The following is a 24,584-nucleotide window of genomic DNA, read 5'->3' on the forward strand; positions in this document are numbered from 1 at the left end:
CTAAATTCCTGTCAGTGCTTCTGTTTTTTTTGGGGGTCATATTCGCAATTGTGACATTTTCAAGGGAAAGTTAATTCTAGGTTAACCACAATTGTATCGTTCTTGGTACTTTCTTCTGTCTTGGAAGGATTGAATATAGGAGTTTTTATTTTATTTTTATTTGTACCAAGTCGTAGCTGTTATTCATTTATTAATTCAGGGAAATAACGGCCAGAGGCACAAGGAAGTTAATCTGTTACCGGCTGCATCTGTTACTGGTGTTACAAAGTTACAAGTCGGATCACTCCAGAATTTGGCTGACCTTTGAATAATCTCTCTCTTTAACGGACGGCACCTATGGCTAAGCTTCAAGGTGACCCGACAGTGAAGGTGGACAGGACAGGAAGTGGGGATTTGAATAATGTTGAGGAAAGCATGTCAAAATGGGCTCTTTAGGCAAAATAAAGAGCTTGGAGATTGGAAAAGCTCTTGTCTGTGATTGGCAGGAGCCTGGACTCTACTCGGCTGACGACACACTATTGGCAACAACACGGTGTGACTGCTTGTCCGATGTGTTTGAGAAAAGTTGATTTTATTTTTTACAGCGCCAATTCACAGCTGACGATATCTCACAGTGGCACTGTTCAAACAGAGGAGGTCGGTCTGGAACCTTCTCTGGTTAATTTTTATTAACAGCGAACGACCAGGAGCAAATAAACGAAAAAAGAAAAGAAAAACATGGGAAATACTGTATCATGGAGGAGAGTGAAGTGATATTTCCCTTATCCACAATAAAACCAATATGCTGCTGCTGCTGGAGGAAACATCCATTTCTCAGTGGACAGCCATGATGTTTGCATGTTTAATTATCCAAATGAGTTAGAAAAACAAATCCTAATGAACATTGTTTATATTTCATTACTAACTTCATTAGTGCAATGGTCTTCCTACACCTCTCACAGAAGATGGTTTAGTTAGAATAATTCACTCGTTCTTCATAGAAAAAATACATGTTAATGTTAAAACTTTTTTAATCTACATTGGAAATACCTAAATATAAAATACAATAGTTCTATATACAGTAACAAACAGTTTTTGTACAATTTATTCATTTTAAGTTGTGTTTTTTTTTTTTTTTTGCCATTGTAAGATAGGACATCCCCCACCCCCTCCTTTTTAAGGAGTGAGGATGTGGTCATCAGAGGTTAAAGATTCACAAATGCATATGCTAATTATGACAACAATGAACATTTTGATAAAATAGTACCTTTTTTTTTTTCATCCAAATGGTCACAGACCAACTTGTGATGCCTGATAACGTTTGACAAAAAATGATGTTGCGTCAGTGTAATTCAGGAAGAGCAGGGTGTGACCATGTTTCCTGTGAGTTGCACCACCAGCAGCAATGAAACCACAAGTTTCTAATTCTGCTTCTCATTGTTTTACACAACCTTTCATAAAGAGATATTACGGTGTAAATTTAACCCGTGGTCTAACTCACCATGAGACACAGTAGAAGGGTTAGAGAGACTACTCTAGTTGTAGCAACTTCTGCAAAGACCACAAGATAGCAATATACTGCTGTTGATTCCTCCACGAGCCAACCGCGATCAAAAAAGCCACTCATAGCCACAAATAATGCTCAGAACAGCACCAAACTTCATCAGCAGTACAAACAGGGTCCCAGCCCATAATACGAGGCATCAAACACCTGCTGGCTTTGACTGGTTTCTATAGAAAAGAGACGAAAACACAACTCACCCACTCTCCTCAAATCAAACCTAAAATGTATCTTTGGGTACTTCATTTTAAGCCTCCTGTTGTGCAAACATGTTTTTACATCTAAAAGTTTAGTAACTTTATGTTGCTGCAACATAGCATATGCTCACATGTTGTCAGGTGGAAGTGTTAAAGCTACTGCAGGGAGATAACTTCAGTTAAATATGAAATTGAAACAAAATATAAAACAATAACGTTAAACACACCAGTTTTAATGGGGACGTGCAAAAAAGAGCTGTGTGAGCGCTCACGTTCACAGGCCTCTTGGCTTTTGCACACGTGCTGCTACACAAAGGTGAGGTGTTGAGTGTGGACTTCCTGTTGTTGGGTTTGTCTTCACAATGGTCAGGGGGAAAGAAAAGGGGGCGGGGCCTGTTATACAGAGATTAAATGAACAATGTTTGGTAACACTACATAATACAGCCCGCGACTTAGAGCGTACCTACCGCTCTCTTTCCGCATAGGTTGCCCCTTATTTCACACAAGTACTGAGTAACTGCGGCTCACTTCCCCCCTTGTTTCCCCCGTGCATTTACAGTGTAACTAGGCTGCGTCTTAGCGCGTAACTCCGGTTAACTTACATCCTGCTTTACACCAACTTCCACACAAGTACAGAGTAACTCTCGCTCACTTCCCTCACGGTTTTACAGTATAACTAGGCTGCGTCTTAGCATGTAACTCCTGTCCTACTTTACACCAAATTACACAGTAACTCTCGCTCACCCCGCCACTATTTCCTTGCATTTTACAGTATAACTAGGCTGTGTCTTAGAGCGTAACTCCCGTACAATTACGTGCTACTTTGCCCGGACTTACAGTGTAACTCCTGGTCATTTCCCACCAATGATTTTAACCAATATTAGAAATTAAATAGTCTACTGTACAATATGAGCACAATAGTTACAATCCATTTTTTTGTTGTCAGCAGGAAAATGTCACCTCTATTCCAGAGATTTATTATTAATTAATTGTATGGTTTGGAATACTGAGAAATTGGTATAGAGCATGGAAATTGGTCAATAACAGGCTGGCTAGTAGCAAACTTACCTCTCTAAAATGCACGAAAGTCTAGTTCTGTCATCCAAGGGCAAAACACAAACTATACAGTAATACATCCACAATAATGAATCATTCAGAGATAGAAAATGTTTTTATTATTTATTCTTTATTAAACAGAAAACACATGACAAATCCACATCCATGATCATTCATAAACTTTAATGCAAGTAGATCTTAATTTCCCTGTAAATGAGCACTGTTATCCTGTCCTTAGTGTGCAAATACACTGTAGTTGTCCTGGAGTTACCCAGTAACTACAAGGTAGCGGGCTGTATTATAAACTATTCCTTGTTATTCCCTCCTTAGTGTGCAACTACAGTCTAGTTGTCTTGCAACTACACTCTAGTTGTCCTGGAGTTACCCAGTAACTACAAGATAGCGGGCTGTATTATAAAGTATTCTTTGTTATTCCCTCCTTAGTGTGCAAATACACTGTAATTGTCCTGCAACTACAATGTAGTTGTCCCGTAGTTACCCAGTAACTACAAGGTAGCGGGCTGTATTATAAAGTATTCTTTGTTATTCCCTCCTTAGTGTGCAAATACACTGTAATTGTCCTGCAACTACACTCTAGTTGTCCCGTAGTTACCCAGTACCTACAAGACAGCGGGCTGTATTATAAAGTATTCTTTGTTATTCCCTCCTTAGTGTGCAAATACACTGTAATTGTCCTGCAACTACACTCTAGTTGTCCTGGAGTTACCCAGTAACTACAAGACAGCGGGCTGTATTATAAAGTATTCTTTGTTATTCCCTCCTTAGTGTGCAAATACACTGTAATTGTCCTGCAACTACACTCTAGTTGTCCTGGAGTTACCCAGTAACTACAAGACAGCGGGCTGTATTATAAAGTATTCTTTGTTATTCCCTCCTTAGTGTGCAAATACACTGTAATTGTCCTGCAACTACACTCTAGTTGTCCTGGAGTTACCCAGTAACTACAAGATAGCGGGCTGTATTATAAAGTATTCTTTGTTATTCCCTCCTTAGTGTGCAAATACACTGTAATTGTCGTGCAACTACACTCTAGTTGTCCTGGAGTTACCCAGTAACTACAAGATAGCGGGCTGTATTATAAAGTATTCTTTGTTATTCCCTCCTTAGTGTGCAAATACACTGTAATTGTCCTGCAACTACACTCTAGTTGTCAGTACCCAGTACCTTCTACTACAGCTGTAAATACTAAGTAGAACCAGTAAGTTAGAACACAGTTTGTTTCACGAGATAACATCATCTGAAAGTACAGTAATACAAAGACAAAACTAACTGAAGTGTCCCCGACCCTGACATCATAAAATAACAGATTTCTACTGGCTTTTGTTATTTACATTAAAGTTGAGTTTTGTTCCTTCTGTTATAAACTGTTTAATTTAGTTTTGATCCATCTGTCTGGTCCTTCTAAGTCTAAAATAGTCAGTCAAGTCAGTTTCATCTGACAAAATGTACTTTCTAAGTTAGAAGAGTCAAGTTGAAAAGATCGTTGTGATACTACTATCACACCGGAGTGTGACACTCAGTAATGGAGAATGGATGGGCTCCTCCATAAAAGGTGATCTTGATCTTGATCCAGCTCCTTGGGCCAAAGCAGAGATCAGGGTCATGGGTGGTGTGCCCTCTCCCTCGTCAGGCACCATTTTCATGGCATCTCAAAAACCTCACCTGTGTAGAAACATAATTATATATTGTATCATCAACTTCATCACATAAAATGCATCACTGTAAAACAAAGTGAGAAAATTAATAACTTTGAACGGTACAGTTTTTCTCATCATGGAATACTTAATCCCGGTTTTACCTTTCACATCATGAATCATTAGCCTTTTAAACCATAACTTGTGATTTTTAAGCATATAAATCAATTACAAATTATACATATTTTTTTCTTTAACTATTGAGTAATTATTTTAACCATTTAAAAATCTTAAATTTTACAAAATCAATGCTATTACCATACTGTTTCACAACTGTAGGCTGCACCAGTACATTAACTGTTAATATTAGTCTTGACTGTATTCATCATAAGTTAACATTCATGACCAACAGTAACGTTAGCTAATGGAGCTAATGTGTACAGTACTAACACAAATACAACCTCAAAGCAAAACCGCAGCACTTACAGTTCCCGGTTAGCGTGGTGCAGGGGAAAACACACACTATTATCTTTAGCACAAGCTAACATTGCTAGCTGCGTTAGCATAGCTACTTAACTCACCAAGAGGTTGATAACACGGTGAAACTGCCGTCGCACAGGTCCTGGGTTCATCCCTCACGTCTCCCGGGGTGTTTGCTCTGTGTTTATATCAACATATCACATCGTAGACATTTGCATAATTTCCCTCATTTCTCCACTTCGTCTCCTCCTGTCGTCCCTGCGGCGGTGTCAACAAGCTCCGTCCTCGCTGTGAGGTGGGACTTTCTACCTTCTCAACAGGCAACCAATGACAGGTGAGCAGCTTCTGGTCTGACCAATGACAACAACTACGCTGCTCATCATTGATCACATAAGTTGTCAATCACAGTCACTCACCTTTGACCATCTGTCATTGGTCAGACCAGAAGCTGCTCACCTGTCATTGGTTGCCTGTTGAGAAGGTAGAAAGTCCCACCCTCACAGCGAGGACGGAGCTTGTTGACACCGCCGCAGGGACGACAGGAGGAGACGAAGTGGAGAAATGAGGGAAATTATGCAATGTCTACGATGTGATATGTTGATATAAACACAGAGCAAACACCCCGGGAGACGTGAGGGATGAACCCAGGACCTGTGCGACGGCAGTTTCACCGTGTTATCAACCTCTTGGTGAGTTAAGTAGCTATGCTAACGCAGCTAGCAATGTTAGCTTGTGCTAAAGATAATAGTGTGTGTTTTCCCCTGCACCACGCTAACCGGGAACTGTAAGTGCTGCGGTTTTGCTTTGAGGTTGTATTTGTGTTAGTACTGTACACATTAGCTCCATTAGCTAACGTTACTGTTGGTCATGAATGTTAACTTATGATGAATACAGTCAAGACTAATATTAACAGTTAAAGCAGATATCAGTGGAATGTTTTTGTTAATATAAGTCCTAAATAGTCCTATTTTCCGTCAGCAATCACTTACATGAAGTATTTCAGCCTAAACACGAGTCTCTCCGTCACTCTGCTCTGCTGTAACCCGAGGGGAAAATTTTCCTTGTGGGATACAAGTGTTATCCAATGAGAAGAGAGAACGGCATGAAGGGCTGTGTGTGCAGCCAAGGGATGCGCGTGAATGTGGTGACGTAGCACGAGGACCAATGATGCCTGACAAGGGCGGGGGCTGCTAACTCATGGTGCGTTCAAGGAAACTCGTACTTTGTGTTTTTCCTTCCTGTGAAGTCATACCAGTTCGATCTGGTACGAGTTCACGGGTCGGAAGTTACGAGTGGCCGTTATAGGGAACTTTCACAGACAACAGGATGGTAAAAACACGAGCTACGGGTTACCTGGAACGCTACCAAGTCGTAGTTGTGACTTGAAGCTGTAACTTACGGTTTCAAAAGCCTGCCTTGAACGCAGCATTAGCCGAAACGGCCGTGAAGCTGATATCTGCTTTAATGTACTGGTGCAGCCTACAGTTGTGAAACAGTATGGTAATAGCATTGATTTTGTAAAATTTAAGATTTTTAAATGGTTAAAATAATTACTCAATAGTTAAAGAAAAAAATATGTATAATTTGTAATTGATTTATATGCTTAAAAATCACAAGTTATGGTTTAAAAGGCTAATGATTCATGATGTGAAAGGTAAAACCGGGATTAAGTATTCCATGATGAGAAAAACTGTACCGTTCAAAGTTATTAATTTTCTCACTTTGTTTTACAGTGATGCATTTTATGTGATGAAGTTGATGATACAATATATAATTATGTTTCTACACAGGTGAGGTTTTTGAGATGCCATGAAAATGGTGCCTGACGAGGGAGAGGGCACACCACCCATGACCCTGATCTCTGCTTTGGCCCAAGGAGCTGGATCAAGATCAAGATCACCTTTTATGGAGGAGCCCATCCATTCTCCATTACTGAGTGTCACACTCCGGTGTGATAGTAGTATCACAACGATCTTTTCAACTTGACTCTTCTAACTTAGAAAGTACATTTTGTCAGATGAAACTGACTTGACTGACTATTTTAGACTTAGAAGGACCAGACAGATGGATCAAAACTAAATTAAACAGTTTATAACAGAAGGAACAAAACTCAACTTTAATGTAAATAACAAAAGCCAGTAGAAATCTGTTATTTTATGATGTCAGGGTCGGGGACACTTCAGTTAGTTTTGTCTTTGTATTACTGTACTTTCAGATGATGTTATCTCGTGAAACAAACTGTGTTCTAACTTACTGGTTCTACTTAGTATTTACAGCTGTAGTAGAAGGTACTGGGTACTGACAACTAGAGTGTAGTTGCAGGACAATTACAGTGTATTTGCACACTAAGGAGGGAATAACAAAGAATACTTTATAATACAGCCCGCTATCTTGTAGTTACTGGGTAACTCCAGGACAACTAGAGTGTAGTTGCACGACAATTACAGTGTATTTGCACACTAAGGAGGGAATAACAAAGAATACTTTATAATACAGCCCGCTATCTTGTAGTTACTGGGTAACTCCAGGACAACTAGAGTGTAGTTGCAGGACAATTACAGTGTATTTGCACACTAAGGAGGGAATAACAAAGAATACTTTATAATACAGCCCGCTGTCTTGTAGTTACTGGGTAACTCCAGGACAACTAGAGTGTAGTTGCACGACAATTACAGTGTATTTGCACACTAAGGAGGGAATAACAAAGAATACTTTATAATACAGCCCGCTATCTTGTAGTTACTGGGTAACTCCAGGACAACTAGAGTGTAGTTGCAGGACAATTACAGTGTATTTGCACACTAAGGAGGGAATAACAAAGAATACTTTATAATACAGCCCGCTATCTTGTAGTTACTGGGTAACTCCAGGACAACTAGAGTGTAGTTGCAGGACAATTACAGTGTATTTGCACACTAAGGAGGGAATAACAAAGAATACTTTATAATACAGCCCGCTGTCTTGTAGTTACTGGGTAACTCCAGGACAACTAGAGTGTAGTTGCAGGACAATTACAGTGTATTTGCACACTAAGGAGGGAATAACAAAGAATACTTTATAATACAGCCCGCTGTCTTGTAGTTACTGGGTAACTCCAGGACAACTAGAGTGTAGTTGCACGACAATTACAGTGTATTTGCACACTAAGGAGGGAATAACAAAGAATACTTTATAATACAGCCCGCTATCTTGTAGTTACTGGGTAACTCCAGGACAACTAGAGTGTAGTTGCACGACAATTACAGTGTATTTGCACACTAAGGAGGGAATAACAAAGAATACTTTATAATACAGCCCGCTACCTTGTAGTTACTGGGTAACTCCAGGACAACTACAGTGTATTTGCACACTAAGGACAGGATAACAGTGCTCATTTACAGGGAAATTAAGATCTACTTGCATTAAAGTTTATGAATGATCATGGATGTGGATTTGTCATGTGTTTTCTGTTTAATAAAGAATAAATAATAAAAACATTTTCTATCTCTGAATGATTCATTATTGTGGATGTATTACTGTATAGTTTGTGTTTTGCCCTTGGATGACAGAACTAGACTTTCGTGCATTTTAGAGAGGTAAGTTTGCTACCAGCCAGCCTGTTATTGACCAATTTCCATGCTCTATACCAATTTCTCAGTATTCCAAACCATACAATTAATTAATAATACATCTCTGGAATAGAGGTGACATTTTCCTGCTGACAACAAAAAAATGGATTGTAACTATTGTGCTCATATTGTACAGTAGACTATTTAATTTCTAATATTGGTTAAAATCATTGGTGGGAAATGACCAGGAGTTACACTGTAAGTCCGGGCAAAGTAGCACGTAATTGTACGGGAGTTACGCTCTAAAACACAGCCTAGTTATACTGTAAAATGTAGGGAAATAGTGGCGGGGTGAGCGAGAGTTACTGTGTAATTTGGTGTAAAGTAGGACAGGAGTTACATGCTAAGACGCAGCCTAGTTATACTGTAAAACCGTGAGGGAAGTGAGCGAGAGTTACTCTGTACTTGTGTGGAAGTTGGTGTAAAGCAGGATGTAAGTTAACCGGAGTTACACGCTAAGACGCAGCCTAGTTACACTGTAAATGCACGGGGGAAACAAGGGGGGAAGTGAGCCGCAGTTACTCAGTACTTGTGTGAAATAAGGGGCAACCTATGCGGAAAGAGAGCGGTAGGTACGCTCTAAGTCGCGGGCTGTATTATGTAGTGTTACCCAATGTTTATTTTAAAAAACGTGCCACTTAAATCTTTAATTAGTACATCAGGTTTCATCTGTTCATCAGGTTTATATATTAATGAGTAGCTGTCTGAGGTGTCAAGCTGCGACACCAGCACGGACGGGATATCAAGTTACATTCAAGGTCTGGAGTGTCATTGTTTGCTGACGTTCAAACAGTATCACTCATCTCCTTTCAGATAATGTTGATGACCTTGTGTCTTCGTCAGAGCGTGACATTTGATACAGCTCGGACTCAGATGTCTTTGAGTCTTCACTAAGTGTTTATATATACTGTATATTTTCAGTTTGAAGAGAATCTGTGGGAAAAATCTGTTTCACATTATTAGGCCCAGTTGTTAAAGCTGATCATTTATTGCCCTGGTGGGATTTGCATGATGGGAATCAGCACGGTGTTCACGACCAGTCAAAACTTAAGGTCACTTTAGACTTGTAGTCAAGAGACCGCCTGACCCGAGACCAAGACACTACCAAGACCAGAGAGTATCAAGGCCGAGACAAGACCAAGACCAAGACAGACCAAGTCAAGACTAAGACCAGTTGAGCTCAAGACTGAGACCGAGAACGAGACCAAAAAAACCCAACAGTTACACCATATTTTGCTATTCCGCATGAGTTGTAGAACGCGAGAGGACAAGTGCCAACACGTCTGTGTCACAAAATGCATGTGATTGGTACCACTTGAAGGGGGCATATAAATAATGATATCCAAATAAAAGGCATGCCTGCCTGGATATTGTGTAGGCTACAAATCCCTTTGAGACCATTCTGCAAGTCCGAGACATTGCGAGACCGAGAGACCTGAGACCGAGAGACCCGAGACCGAGACCAAACACTGTCGAGACCATGACAAGACCAAGACCACAAAAAAGTGGTCTTGAGACCAAGACCGGTCTCAAGAACTACAGGTCTAGGTCACTTTATAAGAATTTTATGGTGTAGTTTCAATTTGTAGTTTCAAAATGTATTTGATTCAGGTGCAAACATGACAAAAGCTGTGTAACTTCAGATGAGTGAGAGCTGCATCATGTAGGTTATGTAACAGCAGTAGCTAGTGGTCATTTTTGGAAATTGTCAATATTGAAAACAGTGTGACACCTAGTGGTGGAGAAAGGCTATTACATGTTGTTCAGTCAGGAGCAGGATGCCTAAAAGCACTTGTATGTTACAGTATTTTCATTTAGGCCTAAACACTTTGAAGAGCTCTGTGATTGAGCTTTGACTAACTGTTTGGTTTGTACAAGTAACAATTAGTTTTAGACTTCCAGATAATTTCCATAGTAGTCATGCAAGAATACATTTTCTAATAACATACTGGCAAATATGAACTAATAGTATCTTTAGGAAATCATCGGTTCATGTAGACTCGACTGGCAGGTCTGAAAAAATGGTGAATGACAGGTATTTGAGCTCTGTGAGTGTTACACCCAGGTTTCTTCTTATAAGCCCACATGAGACTCACGCTCTATTTCACCAGTGATGATTGTTGTTACAGGTAACAACTCTCATCCAAGTTGGTGCCACAGGAGTCTGGTTTCGACGACCATCATTGAGACTTGTTGTGTCACATCATGGGGTTGGTTGTGTCTGATTCTGACACTTTGAGGATGTATTTAATTATTTTGCTAAAGAGGAAAGGACAATGTTGTAGATATGGGAGAGACTGTGATGTGAACCCCCTCCTATGTTAAGGGAAGGTTTTCCCACTTTCACATACGCATGGCTTCTTTTACCCCTCTCTCAAACCATCTGTCTTCCCTGTCCAGACTGTGAACATCACTGTCTTTAAAGGGATAGTTAAACATTTTGGCGGATAATAATCCCTATAGGTTTAGGAGTGGGCTCGTTACCTTTTAATTGTTGGTGCAAGCTATTTTTAGAACAGCGGAGCAGAGCCGTGAGCTGCTCAGAGATATATGCTACGGAGGCTAATGGGATTTCTTGGTTTCTCTCATCAAACTCAGCAAATACACAATCCAACAACTCCAAAACGCTATGAGATAATAATGGAACGTTAGTTGTTTTAGAGGTAAATTTGTGCAAAACCACTGATGCACATTTCCATCAGGGGCAGTTTTTTGGCAAGCAGACTCTGTATTTGCCTCGAAAACAAACTCCGTCTTGTAACATTTTTTAAATGCATAATGAAGTCTGACTGGATTTGTGAGAAACATGTCAAAATTGTCAATTTAGGATAAATATAATCTATTGTAAGTGTTTTTACAACTCCAAAATAGTGCAAATGAATAAATCAAACACACCTGCACATATTTAATCCTCATATCATGGATTTATTCTATCAATATTTTGGTTGACAAAACAATAATTTCGAAGGGAAGCTAAATTATTTGGTTTACCACGAACAAAAGGAGCTGGACCATATTAATTATAATAGGCCAGGACAATACAGCTAAGTCATGAAATCATGAAGCAGTGTGTTTCACTGGGTCACACCGGGGGGCGGGGCAAAGTGTGGGCGGAGCTCAGCCTCAGGTGAGGAAGTAGCAGCAGCCGATAGTTGCACGTGACTGTAAGTTCAGATCATGTCATGTCCGCGCGGTCAGCTCGACTCACCGGAGGAGCAGCAGTGACCGAGCAGGGGATGAAGCACCACGGTGACACACACAGACCACAGGTACAGGTGGTTCTATAACCCAGGTGTTGTTTACTTTGTAGACCCACAGTGACTGACTTCCGCCCTCCGCGTGGCCGTGAGTCGGTGAGTCATCGCTACAGCAGGAAAAGTAAAAAGTTAATCTAACTCAGCGGGAGGTTGAGTTTCAATCAGTTCCACACGTGTGGCCTCCATAGTAACCTGTTGTTACCCAGTAGGTCTACCGCGCAGAGACTGAAGATGTTGTTGTTTTACCTCCTCACAAATGGTTTATCTAGGCTATATGTTGACTGAACAATGCAAATATTTAAATAGGCTATGCTAAATGAAACATACATTTTGACTTTTCCTCACATGAAACGTTGATACACGGAGGAAATAAAACTTTATGCGTCATTATCCTCGAGTAATTATCCAGCTGCAGGCCACATCTGAATGATAACTGATGGAAAATGAACTCGGAGACAGTTGAAGTATCACAGTCAAAATGCAAAACAACTGAACATGAACCACCACAGTGAGTTTAATCTACACATGAGAGCTGAAGCCTTCATTATCGAAGTGCAAAGAGATGGAGATTGTGGTGGTTTGTAGGCTTGAGGTGCCTTTTCCTGGCACGACTCCAGAAAAATGTAAGTGAACATATAGGCGTGCTAGATGACAGAATATGAAATTAATATAAGAGCTGTTAAGGTAGGCTAATATCTCGGGTGACAGGTGAGACATGTGGTGACATGATGATGTTTGAGGTAAATCAGACACAGACACCAAATGTATAAGGATTTTAATTAGAAGTTAGACTGAAGTTTAAAAGTGAAGTTTTCTGAAATCATCTAAGCCATATGGATAATGGGATCTTTGAACGAATTAATCGATTAGCTAATTAGTTTGGGTTTGTTTAATCGAGAGGGAAATGATTTAAACAACGTGAACATTTGGCTGTGTGTGTGTGTGTGTGTGTGTGTCTCAATACGTCAGTGTATATCAGTGTGTATCAGTGTGTATCTGCTGTGGGCGGAGGCGGAACTGAAGCAGGGGCAGGGAGACGGAGCTGCTGGACCGGAGCCGCTCAAGTCTGTGTGTGTTTTCGGTCGGTGATTATGTGTGTGTGAGAGTGTGTGTGTCTGTGCTGTGGGAAAATGACGGTGAGTGTTAATATACTGGCGCCTGAAAATAAGAGAAATCAGAAAAGTGGTGGAGTTTGTTGAAGGAGGAGCGAGCTTCACTTCCTCATCCTCTGCTCCTGTTAATGTTTGTTATCCTGCGGGTTCCTTGTTTCCGGCCCTTGTGACGTCTTTATTGAGATTTGTTCTATATATATCGTAGCCTATAGTTTCTATTACAATAATAGAAACGTATTGAACATATGGTGATATCATGGCGCGTGACTGTTCCTCGTTGATTATTAGGATACCTGCTGATTCAGTTTCCACCGCGTGTGTAAATATCCTACCACAGTGGCGCGTTACTAAATACTTTTATTATATTCTCCATTAACATTATCTTACAGTAAGAAATACAAGTTAAATGCATCGGGCGGATAAGAAAAGTAAGAAAGTAGGTATATATGTAACATAATATCTTGAATGGGTTTTATATTTTGATAGTTTCTTTTTTTGTATTGCCCATATGTGTGGATATTGGTGGATATTGAGGAAATGTGTTGTATACAGCTACATCACTCACAAAAAGTTAGGGATATTGAGCTATGGAATGAAAATTCAAAATGCACTATAGCCTTTTCAGATGAACTTAATTTTACCTTCTCTAAACCTTTGAATGCACATGTCCTGTCCAACTGTCCAGTGTTTCAGTCCTTATAACATAACATGCTGTTCTCTAACAAGGTGATTAATTAACCACAAACATCACAACAACAGACTGATCCATGAATCTGGTTCAGGGACAGTTTGTATTGAAGCCGTCCTCTTCATCAGGCTGTTCACATTCTGACACCATGAGACCAAGACCACACCTGTATAACGATCCATCAACAATATGGGTCATGTCGAGGCTTCAGACAATGGGATGTTGTAAGAAGGAAGTGGAAGTGTCCACAGAGCTCAGAGTGTCACAGAGAGTCATCAGCAGGTTGAACAGAGACAAGGAGAGACTGGACGAGTAGCAGAAAGACAGAGTGGACGTCCTTTAGCCACATGACAACTTACTGACAGATTAAGTTGTTAGCTTTTGTTTCAATACATTGTTGGAGATTAAGAAATTACCACTCCATACTTTTACTTAAAGGGATAGTTCAACATTTTTGGCAAATTGGCCCATTGCCATAATCCCTATAGTCTTTAGCAGTAGGTTACCTTTAATTGTCGGTGCAAGCTGTTTTTAGAACGGCAGAGCAGAGCCGCGAGCTGCTCAGAGCTACGCTACAGAGGCTGATGGGATTTCTTGGTTTCCCTCATCAAACTCATCAAATACACAATCAATCACTGTGATAGAAACATCTGGTTGGTTGATTGAAAAAAGTCAAAGCTTCAAGCCTGTAGTACTGCTAAATGTTAAATATGACTCACTGATTTTACAAAACCATGTTCTACCTGATGTTACAACATTGTAAACTGTTTTATTCTGTGTGATAACAATGAGTCTCTTCTCTCTGTAGTTTTAATGGAGCCTAAGAGGAAATACTGCAAGTGGATTTTATTCTGCGCCCCGGTAACAGGGATTCTCTTCCTCCTCTACCTCAGCTTCGATTGGAAATCATTTTCTATACCTTTACCATCACTAGCATTATTATCATCATCATCATCATCATCATCATCATCATCATCATCATCATCATCATCATTACCACCATCGCCGTATTATGTGGCTTATCCAGGAAACTACGAGTTCATCATGGACGACACTCCGACCTGTAAGACCGGGACTCCCTTCCTGATCCTCATGGTTCCGGTAGCGCCGGGGAACGTGGCGGCGCGGGACGCCATCCGTCAGACGTGGGGGAGCGAGAAACAGGTTCTGGGTCGGCAGGTCGACACCGTCTTCGTCCTGGGCCGGCCGTCGGGGGCGGACGCCGACGCCGAGCGGCAGCAGCAGGAGGAGCTGCGGCGGGAGAACGAGCGGCACCGCGACCTGATCCAGAGCAGCTTCCGGGACAGCTACGGCAACCTGACCATCAAGACCATGGTGATGCTGGAGTGGCTGGTGCTGCGCTGCGCCGCCGCGGCCGCCTACGCCATGAAGGTCGACTCGGACGTGCTCCTCCACGTGCCCAATCTGGTGAAGCTGCTGCAGGACCCCGGCACGGCGCGCACAACAAACTACATGACCGGCTTGGTGTGGTGGCACAGCCCGGTGCTGAGGAACCCCTTCGTGAAGTTCTACATGCCGAGACACGTGATCGCCGAGGACGAGTACCCGCCGTACCCGCTCGGCATGGCCTACGTCATGTCCCTGGACCTGCCCGCCAAGATCCTGGTGGTCTCGCCTCAGATCAGACCCATCTACATCGAGGACGCCTACCTGGGCATGTGCCTCAAACGCCTGAACATCTCCCCCACGGACCCCCCGGAGTCGACCATGTTCCTCGTGGACCCCCGTCACCCGCTGAGCGGCTGCAGCCTCTCCAAAGCGGTCGCCGTGATGACCACGAGCGTCCAACAGATGACGAGCTACTGGACGAGGAGCAGAGAGCCGGAAGCCAAATGCTGAATTACTGTAGCCTACTCAGGAGTTTATTTATATGACGTGTTTTCAGACGTTTTATGTTTTATGTCTCTTTCATCACAGACACAGACGAGACAATCAGATGGATCATAAATTATGATTAAAAAAAAAAAAAACGAAAAGGCAGATTTTTCTACATCAGCTTGCTGCAACACTACAGATTTTAAAGGGATAGTTTACCCAAAATTCAAATTGCACTCATTATCTACTCACCCTTGTGTCGACTAAGGGCTGGGAGAAGTTTCAGAGTCCTCCGTGGCTTCTCTGAGTTACAGCGGGTCTCGATGTCCATATAACGGTTGCAAATGGATACACCGTAACAAAAAAGACACACCAAAAAACATCCAAATACCTCCATGCTGCTCGTATGTAATGTCCGTCTTGTATTGAAGCCCCGAAATGCGAAATTGTTCCCAAAAAAATTAAATAAGTCTATATTTCAAGCTTGTTTGCAGCGGAAGCTCCTCTTCCTGGTCCGCGTCAGTGCAATTACTGACGTCAGCGCAAATCGCGCGAGATTTGGACGAAGAAAAGTGGTATCCATTTGCAACCGTCATATGGACATGCAGTGCTGCACGGAGCCCCACTGTAACTCAGAGAAGGCACGGATAACTCTGAAACTTCTCCCAGCCCTTAGTCGACATGAGGGTGAATAGATAATAAGTTAAATTTCAATTTTGAGTTAACTATCCCTTTAAGGCTCCACACTGACAATCGTTTTGGACCAAAGAATTAAAGAGGAACTATGCAAGATTTTTATTTTTATCTTGACTAAACAGCTTCAGAGTAATTGTGATGGTTAAATGACTTGTTACAGGGAGAAGCAACCAACTAAGTATGCAAGATCAGCGCCTCTGACCTCAGTGTTTGGCAGTAACGTGTTATTTAGTAACATATTACTGTAATTTGATTACGTTTTTTAGTAATGGTCTGGATAGGGGTGTAACGGTATATGTATTCGTCCCGTGCCGTCACGGTTCGGTGCACACAGTCACACGACGAATGTCTGAATGAATATTTTTTTTAAAAAGAAAGAAAAAAAAAAGTCAAGTCCTCACTCCAATCCAGGTGGCGGTAATGAGCCTCAAAGCTGCCAGCAACTGTCATAACAGACGTCGGCGCTATTTCACAGATGCGCGGTGCGTCGCGAGAAACGCATCAAACACGTTAGCACATGTTCACCCCGATACGTCAATCACTGGTCCAAGGAAAAAAGGATTACACATGGTAATCGGGACAGCCCTAGTAACATGTTATAATTTCTAAAATGGTAATTAGATTATAGGTAACTATATGTTACCATGGCCAGTCTCCACCTGGCTGTCCTGCTCGAGGTTGTTTTTATTGTTTTTTGTGGGAATGGAGTAACTAGTAATGTAACTAGTAATGTAGCTTTTTACTTTTGAAATAAAGTAATCAGAACAGTATCTACTTTTCCAGAATAAGCTAGTAGTGTCTTTTTAATGACATGAAAATGCGCACTCTGAAACTGTAGGAGCTCTGTAGAGAAAAAAGCGACGGGAAACAGAGAAAAAGTTACCTGACATGCATAGTTCACCTTTTAAAAAAATGTTTGCTGCAGTTTAATACTTGAGTACCGTATTGTACTTTAAAGTATATTTTTTAAGTATCTGTTCTTTACTAGAGTTTAACTTTTACTCCATTACACCTACAAGACAAATATTGCACTACTGATGACATATCTATGCAGTACACTGTGACTTTAAAGCAGCTCTTAGTCAGATCTGAATCGTCTTTTATTTTGAAAATGTGACAGACAATACACTGTGGGGATGTTAGATGTCCAATCTGCTGCATTCACTCACTTTGAACTTGTTGGCAACAGCAGGTCTAATGATGTTTGAAATTATAGAATTTAATAAAGATTTCTTTGGTCTTAAATGTTTGCTGTTTACTACAACCCGACGTCATCAATGCACCAAAAAAAAAAAAAAAGCTGAAGTATAAAAGCAACAACGGCTCTTTTGTGGATTCAATTATGTTTTTATGTCTGTTTCAGTCGAGCTTTTAGAGCAGCTAAAAGCTTTTGTTGTGGCGACAGAAAGCCACTAATGAGCTGTAGGAACACTTACACAGATGAAAAATGAGATGACCACACTGACTAAAGGAGCGCTCACATTAAATATACATGCATTATTAATGAACAGTTTGCATTTATAATCCTATCTTATACAAAAGCTTAAAACCATGAAAACATACAGTACATTTATTTCAATAGAGCGGTAAGAGCCAAAGTGTATAGATGGACATTAAGTTAAATGTCCATCTATACACTTTGGCTCTTACAGCTCTATTGAAATGAATGTATTAAAGTATTTTACCTGCTCTGCTGTAACTAAGCAGGTTGTACCAGATCGGGAACAATACAACAATGGACTGTTTGTACTCTGCAGACACAGTCCACCACACATGAGTAGATGCCGATAGGTGATGATTAAGCAGGATTTATTTTGTATAAGTCTATATTTTGTGTTTCAGGAAAATCCTGCTGTATTTAAATTCAAACTTTAAAGATTTGACTGAACAACTTTCACTATTGGAGTCATGTTTAATCAAGATTAACTGTGTTGTGTACTACGAACAACATGTTACTGCTGATGATATAGGAATATAAGTCACAACCTGTTGGACATAAAACACTTTCAAGATCCTTAATGGTTTGCATATCAGATTAGATCAGATCAGATCAGATCAGATCAGATCAGATCAGATCAGATCCTGCTTCACAGTTGCCTTTGGTCCACAAGGGGGCAGACTAACATCAGATAAAACCAACCTACAGTCCTTCACTGCAGCTCCGACCTCTTGGACACTGACTCCTGTTTTCGGGGCGTTTTCAGGAAAAAAGAAAACCTGGTTTGATAAAAGCTGACTCAACTGTGATGTGATACGTCTAACTAATATCACATGTATGAATAATGTTTATCACACAACACAACTTTTTTTTTTTTTTTTACTTTGATGACCCCCAGACTTTGTGACTCTGGAGGAACCACTTCATACTGTAGGTTATCCTGTGTGCACAACAGTTTGATTATGGGCAAATGGATCACTATAAAACTCAGGGGGAAAGAGGGAAGACGTGCAGCAAAGAGCCATGAGTTGGATTCAAACCCATCAGGACTGAGGTTTAATGGTCCGTGCTCCACCATCTAAACCGCTGTATAATATGTGTAATGAATCTCGGTCTAAATCAAAGCCAGTGGAGGACAGTGACGTTAACCTTGGCCTCTTCCTCCTCCTCCTCCTCCTCCCATGTGTTGTCATTCATCTGCAGCTGTCTATGATCTGTTCTGTTCTCCCTCCCTGTCAGATAAGGGAGGAGGATCCCTGAAGTCAAAGGCCCTGCTCTCTCTTTCTCTCTCTCTCCTCTCCTCTCCTCTCTCCTTTTTCCTGCCGACTGCAGCCGGCATAAATCACACACATGCTGAAAACCCCAAACCCAGGATCCACACATCATTCACTGTTTTTGCTGCCATCTAACGTCAAAGATCCGTCCGGCTCAGTGGCTGGAAATGTTATAAATCAACCGCCGGTGGCTCTGCCCGCTGTGTATGTGTATGTGTGTATGTGTGTGTGTGAGAGAGAGAAGTGCCATGTTACTCGCTGTAAACACACACCCGTCTGTGTGAATCCTGTTAATGGTGCAGCACATTGTGGTTTTCATGCACAGTTTGGAGTTTAGTACCTTCATGATTGCTCTACAGATTCACATTTATAACTGAACCAGGCGAGGTCGTCGTCGTCGTCTCTGCTTTCTGTTTCATCCTCATACTGTTATCTGTCCTCTCATCTAGCTACTTCCTGTCTGTGCCCACCACCACCACCACCACCGCCAGACAGTTTGTTTGGGTCTGAGTCTGTTACTGGGCCCATTTATTGCTTCGCTGTTTAAGGTATAAACACACAACTCTCATAGGCTCTGCAATTTGTACAAACACACACACACACACATACGCACATACGCCCACCACTGCAGAGGAAATTGCTCATCTGCTTCGTCTCCTTTGATGCTCAGACAGGATTGAGTTGATACATTCCTTTAGTATGTAATATTTATGTGTGTGTATGTGTGGATGGGCTTTATTATTTATATTCTCATCCTCATCTTAAAACAAAGGTCTTTTATTTCTCTCTGGAGGATGGAAACTCTGTTAAATGTTTGAGAACCAGTCCGACAATGTGCAGCAAGTATAAGAAGTTAATATTTCAACCCTGAGCTACGTCTATATTTATATTTCTTGGTCATGAGGACGAGTCGTTTTTTACGAGCGCAGCGGCAGCACACACAGATACGTCTGCACTTTAACCCCCTCCCTGCCCTGCCCTCTGCAGACCGGCTGTCCTCTCTGTCACCCTGAGAAAACAGAGCACGGCGGGGTCATGAACCTTAGTCCGTTCTGTTTTGGTCACACACAAACACACACACTTTAACTTGAACGATGCGTGTAATTTGTTTGTCTAAGTGTCTTTTTAAAGCCGTGGTATCAATAACAAATGTTTTTTTTTTATTGATGAGCTTCTATGGAGCCACTCACCCACTGATGGTCATCATCTGACTCCTGACCGCTCTCTTCTGCTGCTTCAGACATGTTTAAATGAAATAAATACGGTGGCCTATGAGGACAAACTCATGGCAACGTTCAATCCAAACCACTTCCATCAGGAGAAACACGGTGCCAAATCATAAACAGTGACAGACTCAAAAACACATATAAGGCCAAACACATTAACGGCAAAGATGTTGCATACACACAATCGATGCAACAGTGAACATACGAGTTAGACCTTGGGCTAGACCTCATATAACTTTACTACCTATAATATATATTATTATAATATTATGAGGAAATAAAAGGGATTTTACAGGATAGATTGATTGTGAATGAATAATTATTTTGATACGCTATAGCAATCAGCTAATTTCCATCCTTTGTCCCTAGGCAGGTTGATGTTGACATTGTAGTTAATAGGACAGAGATATACTAGCAGTAAAAGGGTAAAGCAGTACAATAACAATAAGAGTGACAGTTACAGTACATCATAGACAGACAATGAATCTTGTTACTTGTGACAGACCAAGAATAAAGTAACCATTGAATGTTAAAGTGCTGGAGTGCTAAACTGATTTAAGTGCTAATCGTAGTTATTAGTTTTGAGGTTCTGAATGATCACTTGTTTTAGATGTAAAGATTAGAAGTGAAAGGACAACATATTCACATCCTGCAGGAGTTCCTCAAGAAACCAGAATTAAAAGGAAAGTGGCTAATGCTAATGCTATTGAAACGGACACTGTGAGTTTGTGCCCACAAGCAGAAATCAAACTGTGCTATCGCTGCTTTAAATCTTTAATTTCAGATGAAATGCTGTGTTTATATTGAGTCATTTCACTAGGGACCAGACTTGTGACCTGCTGGGACATGAAACTACGTGTTCACCCTCCGTTGGTCCAGACCAGCAGACTCCTGGAGCGTGATGATGATGATGACACAAGGTTGTGAAAGTCATTTCTCGGACTTCTGCACTGATTTAGAAATGAATCAGTTTGGTGTCACAAACCATTTTCTCCAGAGGCTGAGATGAGCTGTTGTTGTGTTTGTTGTTATTTGACACTTGACATTGACACATTAAAGTGAAGGGGGAGAAATTAATTTAACAGATTATTTGTCCTGCTCTTCATCTCTGCAGCCAGTGCTCACACAACACACCTGAAAACTCTAACTTGCATTGTGGGAAACATATGCACAAAGTTTAGTGAATCTGCTGGATTTGATTTTGCCCCTTTAAACAAACAAACCCAGAGCTGGATGTTTTATCACATGACGTCCTCACGTCTCTCTGTCTCTCTCTGTCACACACACCGACTATCAACAAACTGCTCATGTGAAAGTAAGTTAACCAGATGCAGTGGTGATTTAGGGGTCGCAGACAGTGAGAGGGTAGAGGCCAAGTTTGGGGTCTCACACTATCTCTCTCTGCCTTCACCAGCCCATAAATAACCACACAGTGACACGAGGGAAGCTGCAGTCTGAGAAAGAGAGAAGAAGATAGAGAGGAGGAGGAGGAGGAGGAGGAGGAGGAGTGTTTAGATGACCTGAGAGGATGAAAGAAAGAGATGAGAGAAAGAAGACAGGTGTGGGAATAGAGAGACAGAGGGAGGACGTCCTGCAGGTTCAAGGTCTGAGTCAGAAAATGGGACAGTTTATATTTTATGGACCGAAAAATTAGAAGAATATTCACCTTCAGAAACTTTGATTGTGTCTCATTAACAACTACATTGCCAATTGTTTTGTTCATAAACAAGTCACTTTGTCTTTAAGATGTCCATATATACTGTTATGACAAACATGTTAAGTAATCAGTGATATAAAACACGGCATTTGCCTTTAAGAAGTTGGATTGTTTATTCATTTTATTTTGTCTTGACTTTTAGTTTTTAATGTTAGTTTGGTTTTAGGGTTTTGCTTTAGTTTGTATTTTAGTTTCTCTGTTGAGGAGTCATGACAACAAACACATTGAACCATGAGTCTTTAAACTTATTTGAAGTGACAGATGAAAACTTAAAAGATTTTCTCGATAATTTTTGTTAAAATCTGTTGATTTTGTAAACACAGTGGATTTTCAGTTCATTTGATTTTAGAAAAATCATTTTTGCATGTCTAGTTTTTGTTATTTCGTCATTTCACAGTAAAAACTCTGACTGGAATCAGTAAATGTTTCCTTGATTGCCTGTTGTTGATTGTTAATATTTTGGTTATAAGCCAATTAATCAGCACTTAAGTGGGATGTTTAACTCATTGATTGTAAGAATGTATCTGGACTGAACTGCTTCATATGTATAAACCTGTACTGCAATCATGTATCATATTCTTATACTTCTTCTTTTACTCTGTTTCTATTCTTTGATTTATTGCTATCTATCTATCTATCTATCTATCTATCTATCTATCTATCTATCTATCTATCTATCTATCTATCTATCTATCTATCTATCTATCTATCTATCTATCTATCTTTCTATGGATGAGCAGATGTGTCCACAGATGTGTCAGTGTAGCTGCAGTTTGTGTCCTTTGATCCAGAAATAGCCTCCTTGTCAAATGTCTTCTCTCCCTCTACGTTCTGCTGCTCACATCTACAAACACTGATGTTTTTCTTCTCTTTAGTAACATTGTGCTGGATTCCTCGCAACCACATGGACCCCTGCCACTCAGGTTCTCACGATCCCTGTCAGAGAGTCACTCTGTGGGCTGTGAGAACCACCACCTCCCCCCTCCCTCTCTCCCTCTCTCCCTCCCCTCCCTCCCTCCCTCACGCTGCGGTCCGCTCCCCTCGGCAGACGCAAACAAAAACACACACAAACATGTCACAAGTCGACGTATGTTGTGTATACACAGATTCAAACAAGCGTACATAATGGCACACTCGGCCTCCTCGGCGCCCTGATTCCTCTCTAATGTGCTCGGTCCTCTACTCCTCGCTCTCTCTCTCAAAACAAACACAGCTGCTGCTCGTGTTGGAGAAACGTTTCAGCATCAGGCCTGGATCTGCAGCACTTATCACATCTACCTCTAATCAGAATATGTGTTGGGTGTAGGTACATGTGCAGGTATCAAATAGAGCTGTTTGCAGCACAAACCCCAAGAATCAAATTTTTTATTTTACCTTTATTTTACCAGGCAAAGCATTGAGAACAAAACTCATATTTACTGTACAATGTCGGCCTGTTAACTGCCATAAAATCACTTGTAGGGGAAGAAGGAGAAAACAAAACAAACTGTATCGCTACTTAAACCAAGATGAGCTGAGTTTTTCTTTTGTGTTTTTGTAATAGGTTCCAGTCATTTGATGCAGCAAATGAGAAGGATGGTTGTCCAAAGAAAGACTTTGGTTGTAGTGTGATAGTGTGTTGTACTTGGCTGTCGATATTGGAGACAGCTGGTTTAAATATGGAGGTGAATGACCGAGGAGAGTTTTATATAGGTAAGTGTGAACCAGTCACTGTAATACTACGGTGAGTGTGTAAAGAAGGACATTTGACCAGAAAATAAAGCAGATGGTGAGTCCTGATTCGAATAGCAGAATAATAGATTGTGTCTAATTTATGGAGAGTTCCTTTGCATGCGTGTCAGTAGATTGTATCCCCAATACAGTAATCAAACATCAATATCATACAAACATGAGATTTAATACAAATTCAAAACTGTCCTGTCCTAATAAATGCTAAAATATCCAATAAATAACAGCATTTTAAAAACCTGTCTTGATGAGTTTGAGTCAATCATCACCTGGTTTATGCCACTGTATTGTAACTCACTGCTCCTCTTTTTTAGCTACTGTCCAATTGGACCTGAGCAACACATTTCATGAACTCCATGTTCATGAAAGCATGAATAAAGATAACGGAAAAAAAACAATAATTGCTTCAGTTAAAAAACAAAAACCCCAAAAGGTCTCTATTAACACCATTGTTTATCAAGGGTGTTCATGCTGCACATCAGAAACGGGAAGTCATAAAAACGGGAAGTGAAAAATAAATTTAAAAAACCAGTAGATGAACAGCAAATCAACTGCAGAAAAGCCAAGTGATGTGTTACATTTACATCTTTATCTCACTTCATACACGGCTGTTATCTCATCAGCTGCTCCCGTGATCCGGGGATCTCGGGTCTCCAGCTGCTCTGGGCTCAGACGCAACATCAGCAGGTGACTGTTGGATCTGTCAGTCAGTCGGAGCTGTAGGCGGCGGCACGGGGTGGACACGGAGTGGCTCGGTGTCCATAGAAGTAACGTAGCACGAAAAGTTGCCGGTAAACCACGAGACGATGCTGTTATCTTGATTGTGATTGGCTAAATGACGTGTGATGCGCTGCACCAAAGATGTTTTATTGTGAAGAAGACAGCAATCCCGCCTGAAAATCCACTCTCTGGATCCTATAGAGGGGATGAGTAGCCTATTGACTGAAAAATAAGTGGGTATTGGCCGTGCACTACACTACTACACCACTGCTTGTAACTGTAAACAAGTGACGTATCAGAGCTGGTGCCGAATCGAAAGTGAAACTTACTGACGTTCACACAGCCCTGTAGGAGAG

The 24,584-nt window shown here is 41.0% G+C and overlaps 1 protein-coding gene across 1 annotated transcript; it reads left to right on the plus strand.

Annotated features, from left to right (window-relative positions):
* Positions 1 to 11,725: 11,725 nt before the first annotated feature.
* LOC310989989 (beta-1,3-galactosyltransferase 5-like) lies at positions 11,726 to 15,662 on the plus strand. The gene is made up of 2 exons (XM_083977192.1): positions 11,726 to 11,805; positions 14,402 to 15,662. The coding sequence occupies exon 2, from the start codon at positions 14,407 to 14,409 to the stop codon at positions 15,451 to 15,453; it is 1,047 nt and encodes a 348-aa protein (XP_083833318.1). The 5' UTR covers positions 11,726 to 11,805; positions 14,402 to 14,406; the 3' UTR covers positions 15,454 to 15,662.
* The last annotated feature ends 8,922 nt before the right edge of the window (positions 15,663 to 24,584 follow it).

The sequence above is a fragment of the Trachurus trachurus genome, assembly GCF_905171665.1.
Source record: "Trachurus trachurus genome assembly, chromosome: 1".
NCBI lineage: Eukaryota > Metazoa > Chordata > Actinopteri > Carangiformes > Carangidae > Trachurus > Trachurus trachurus.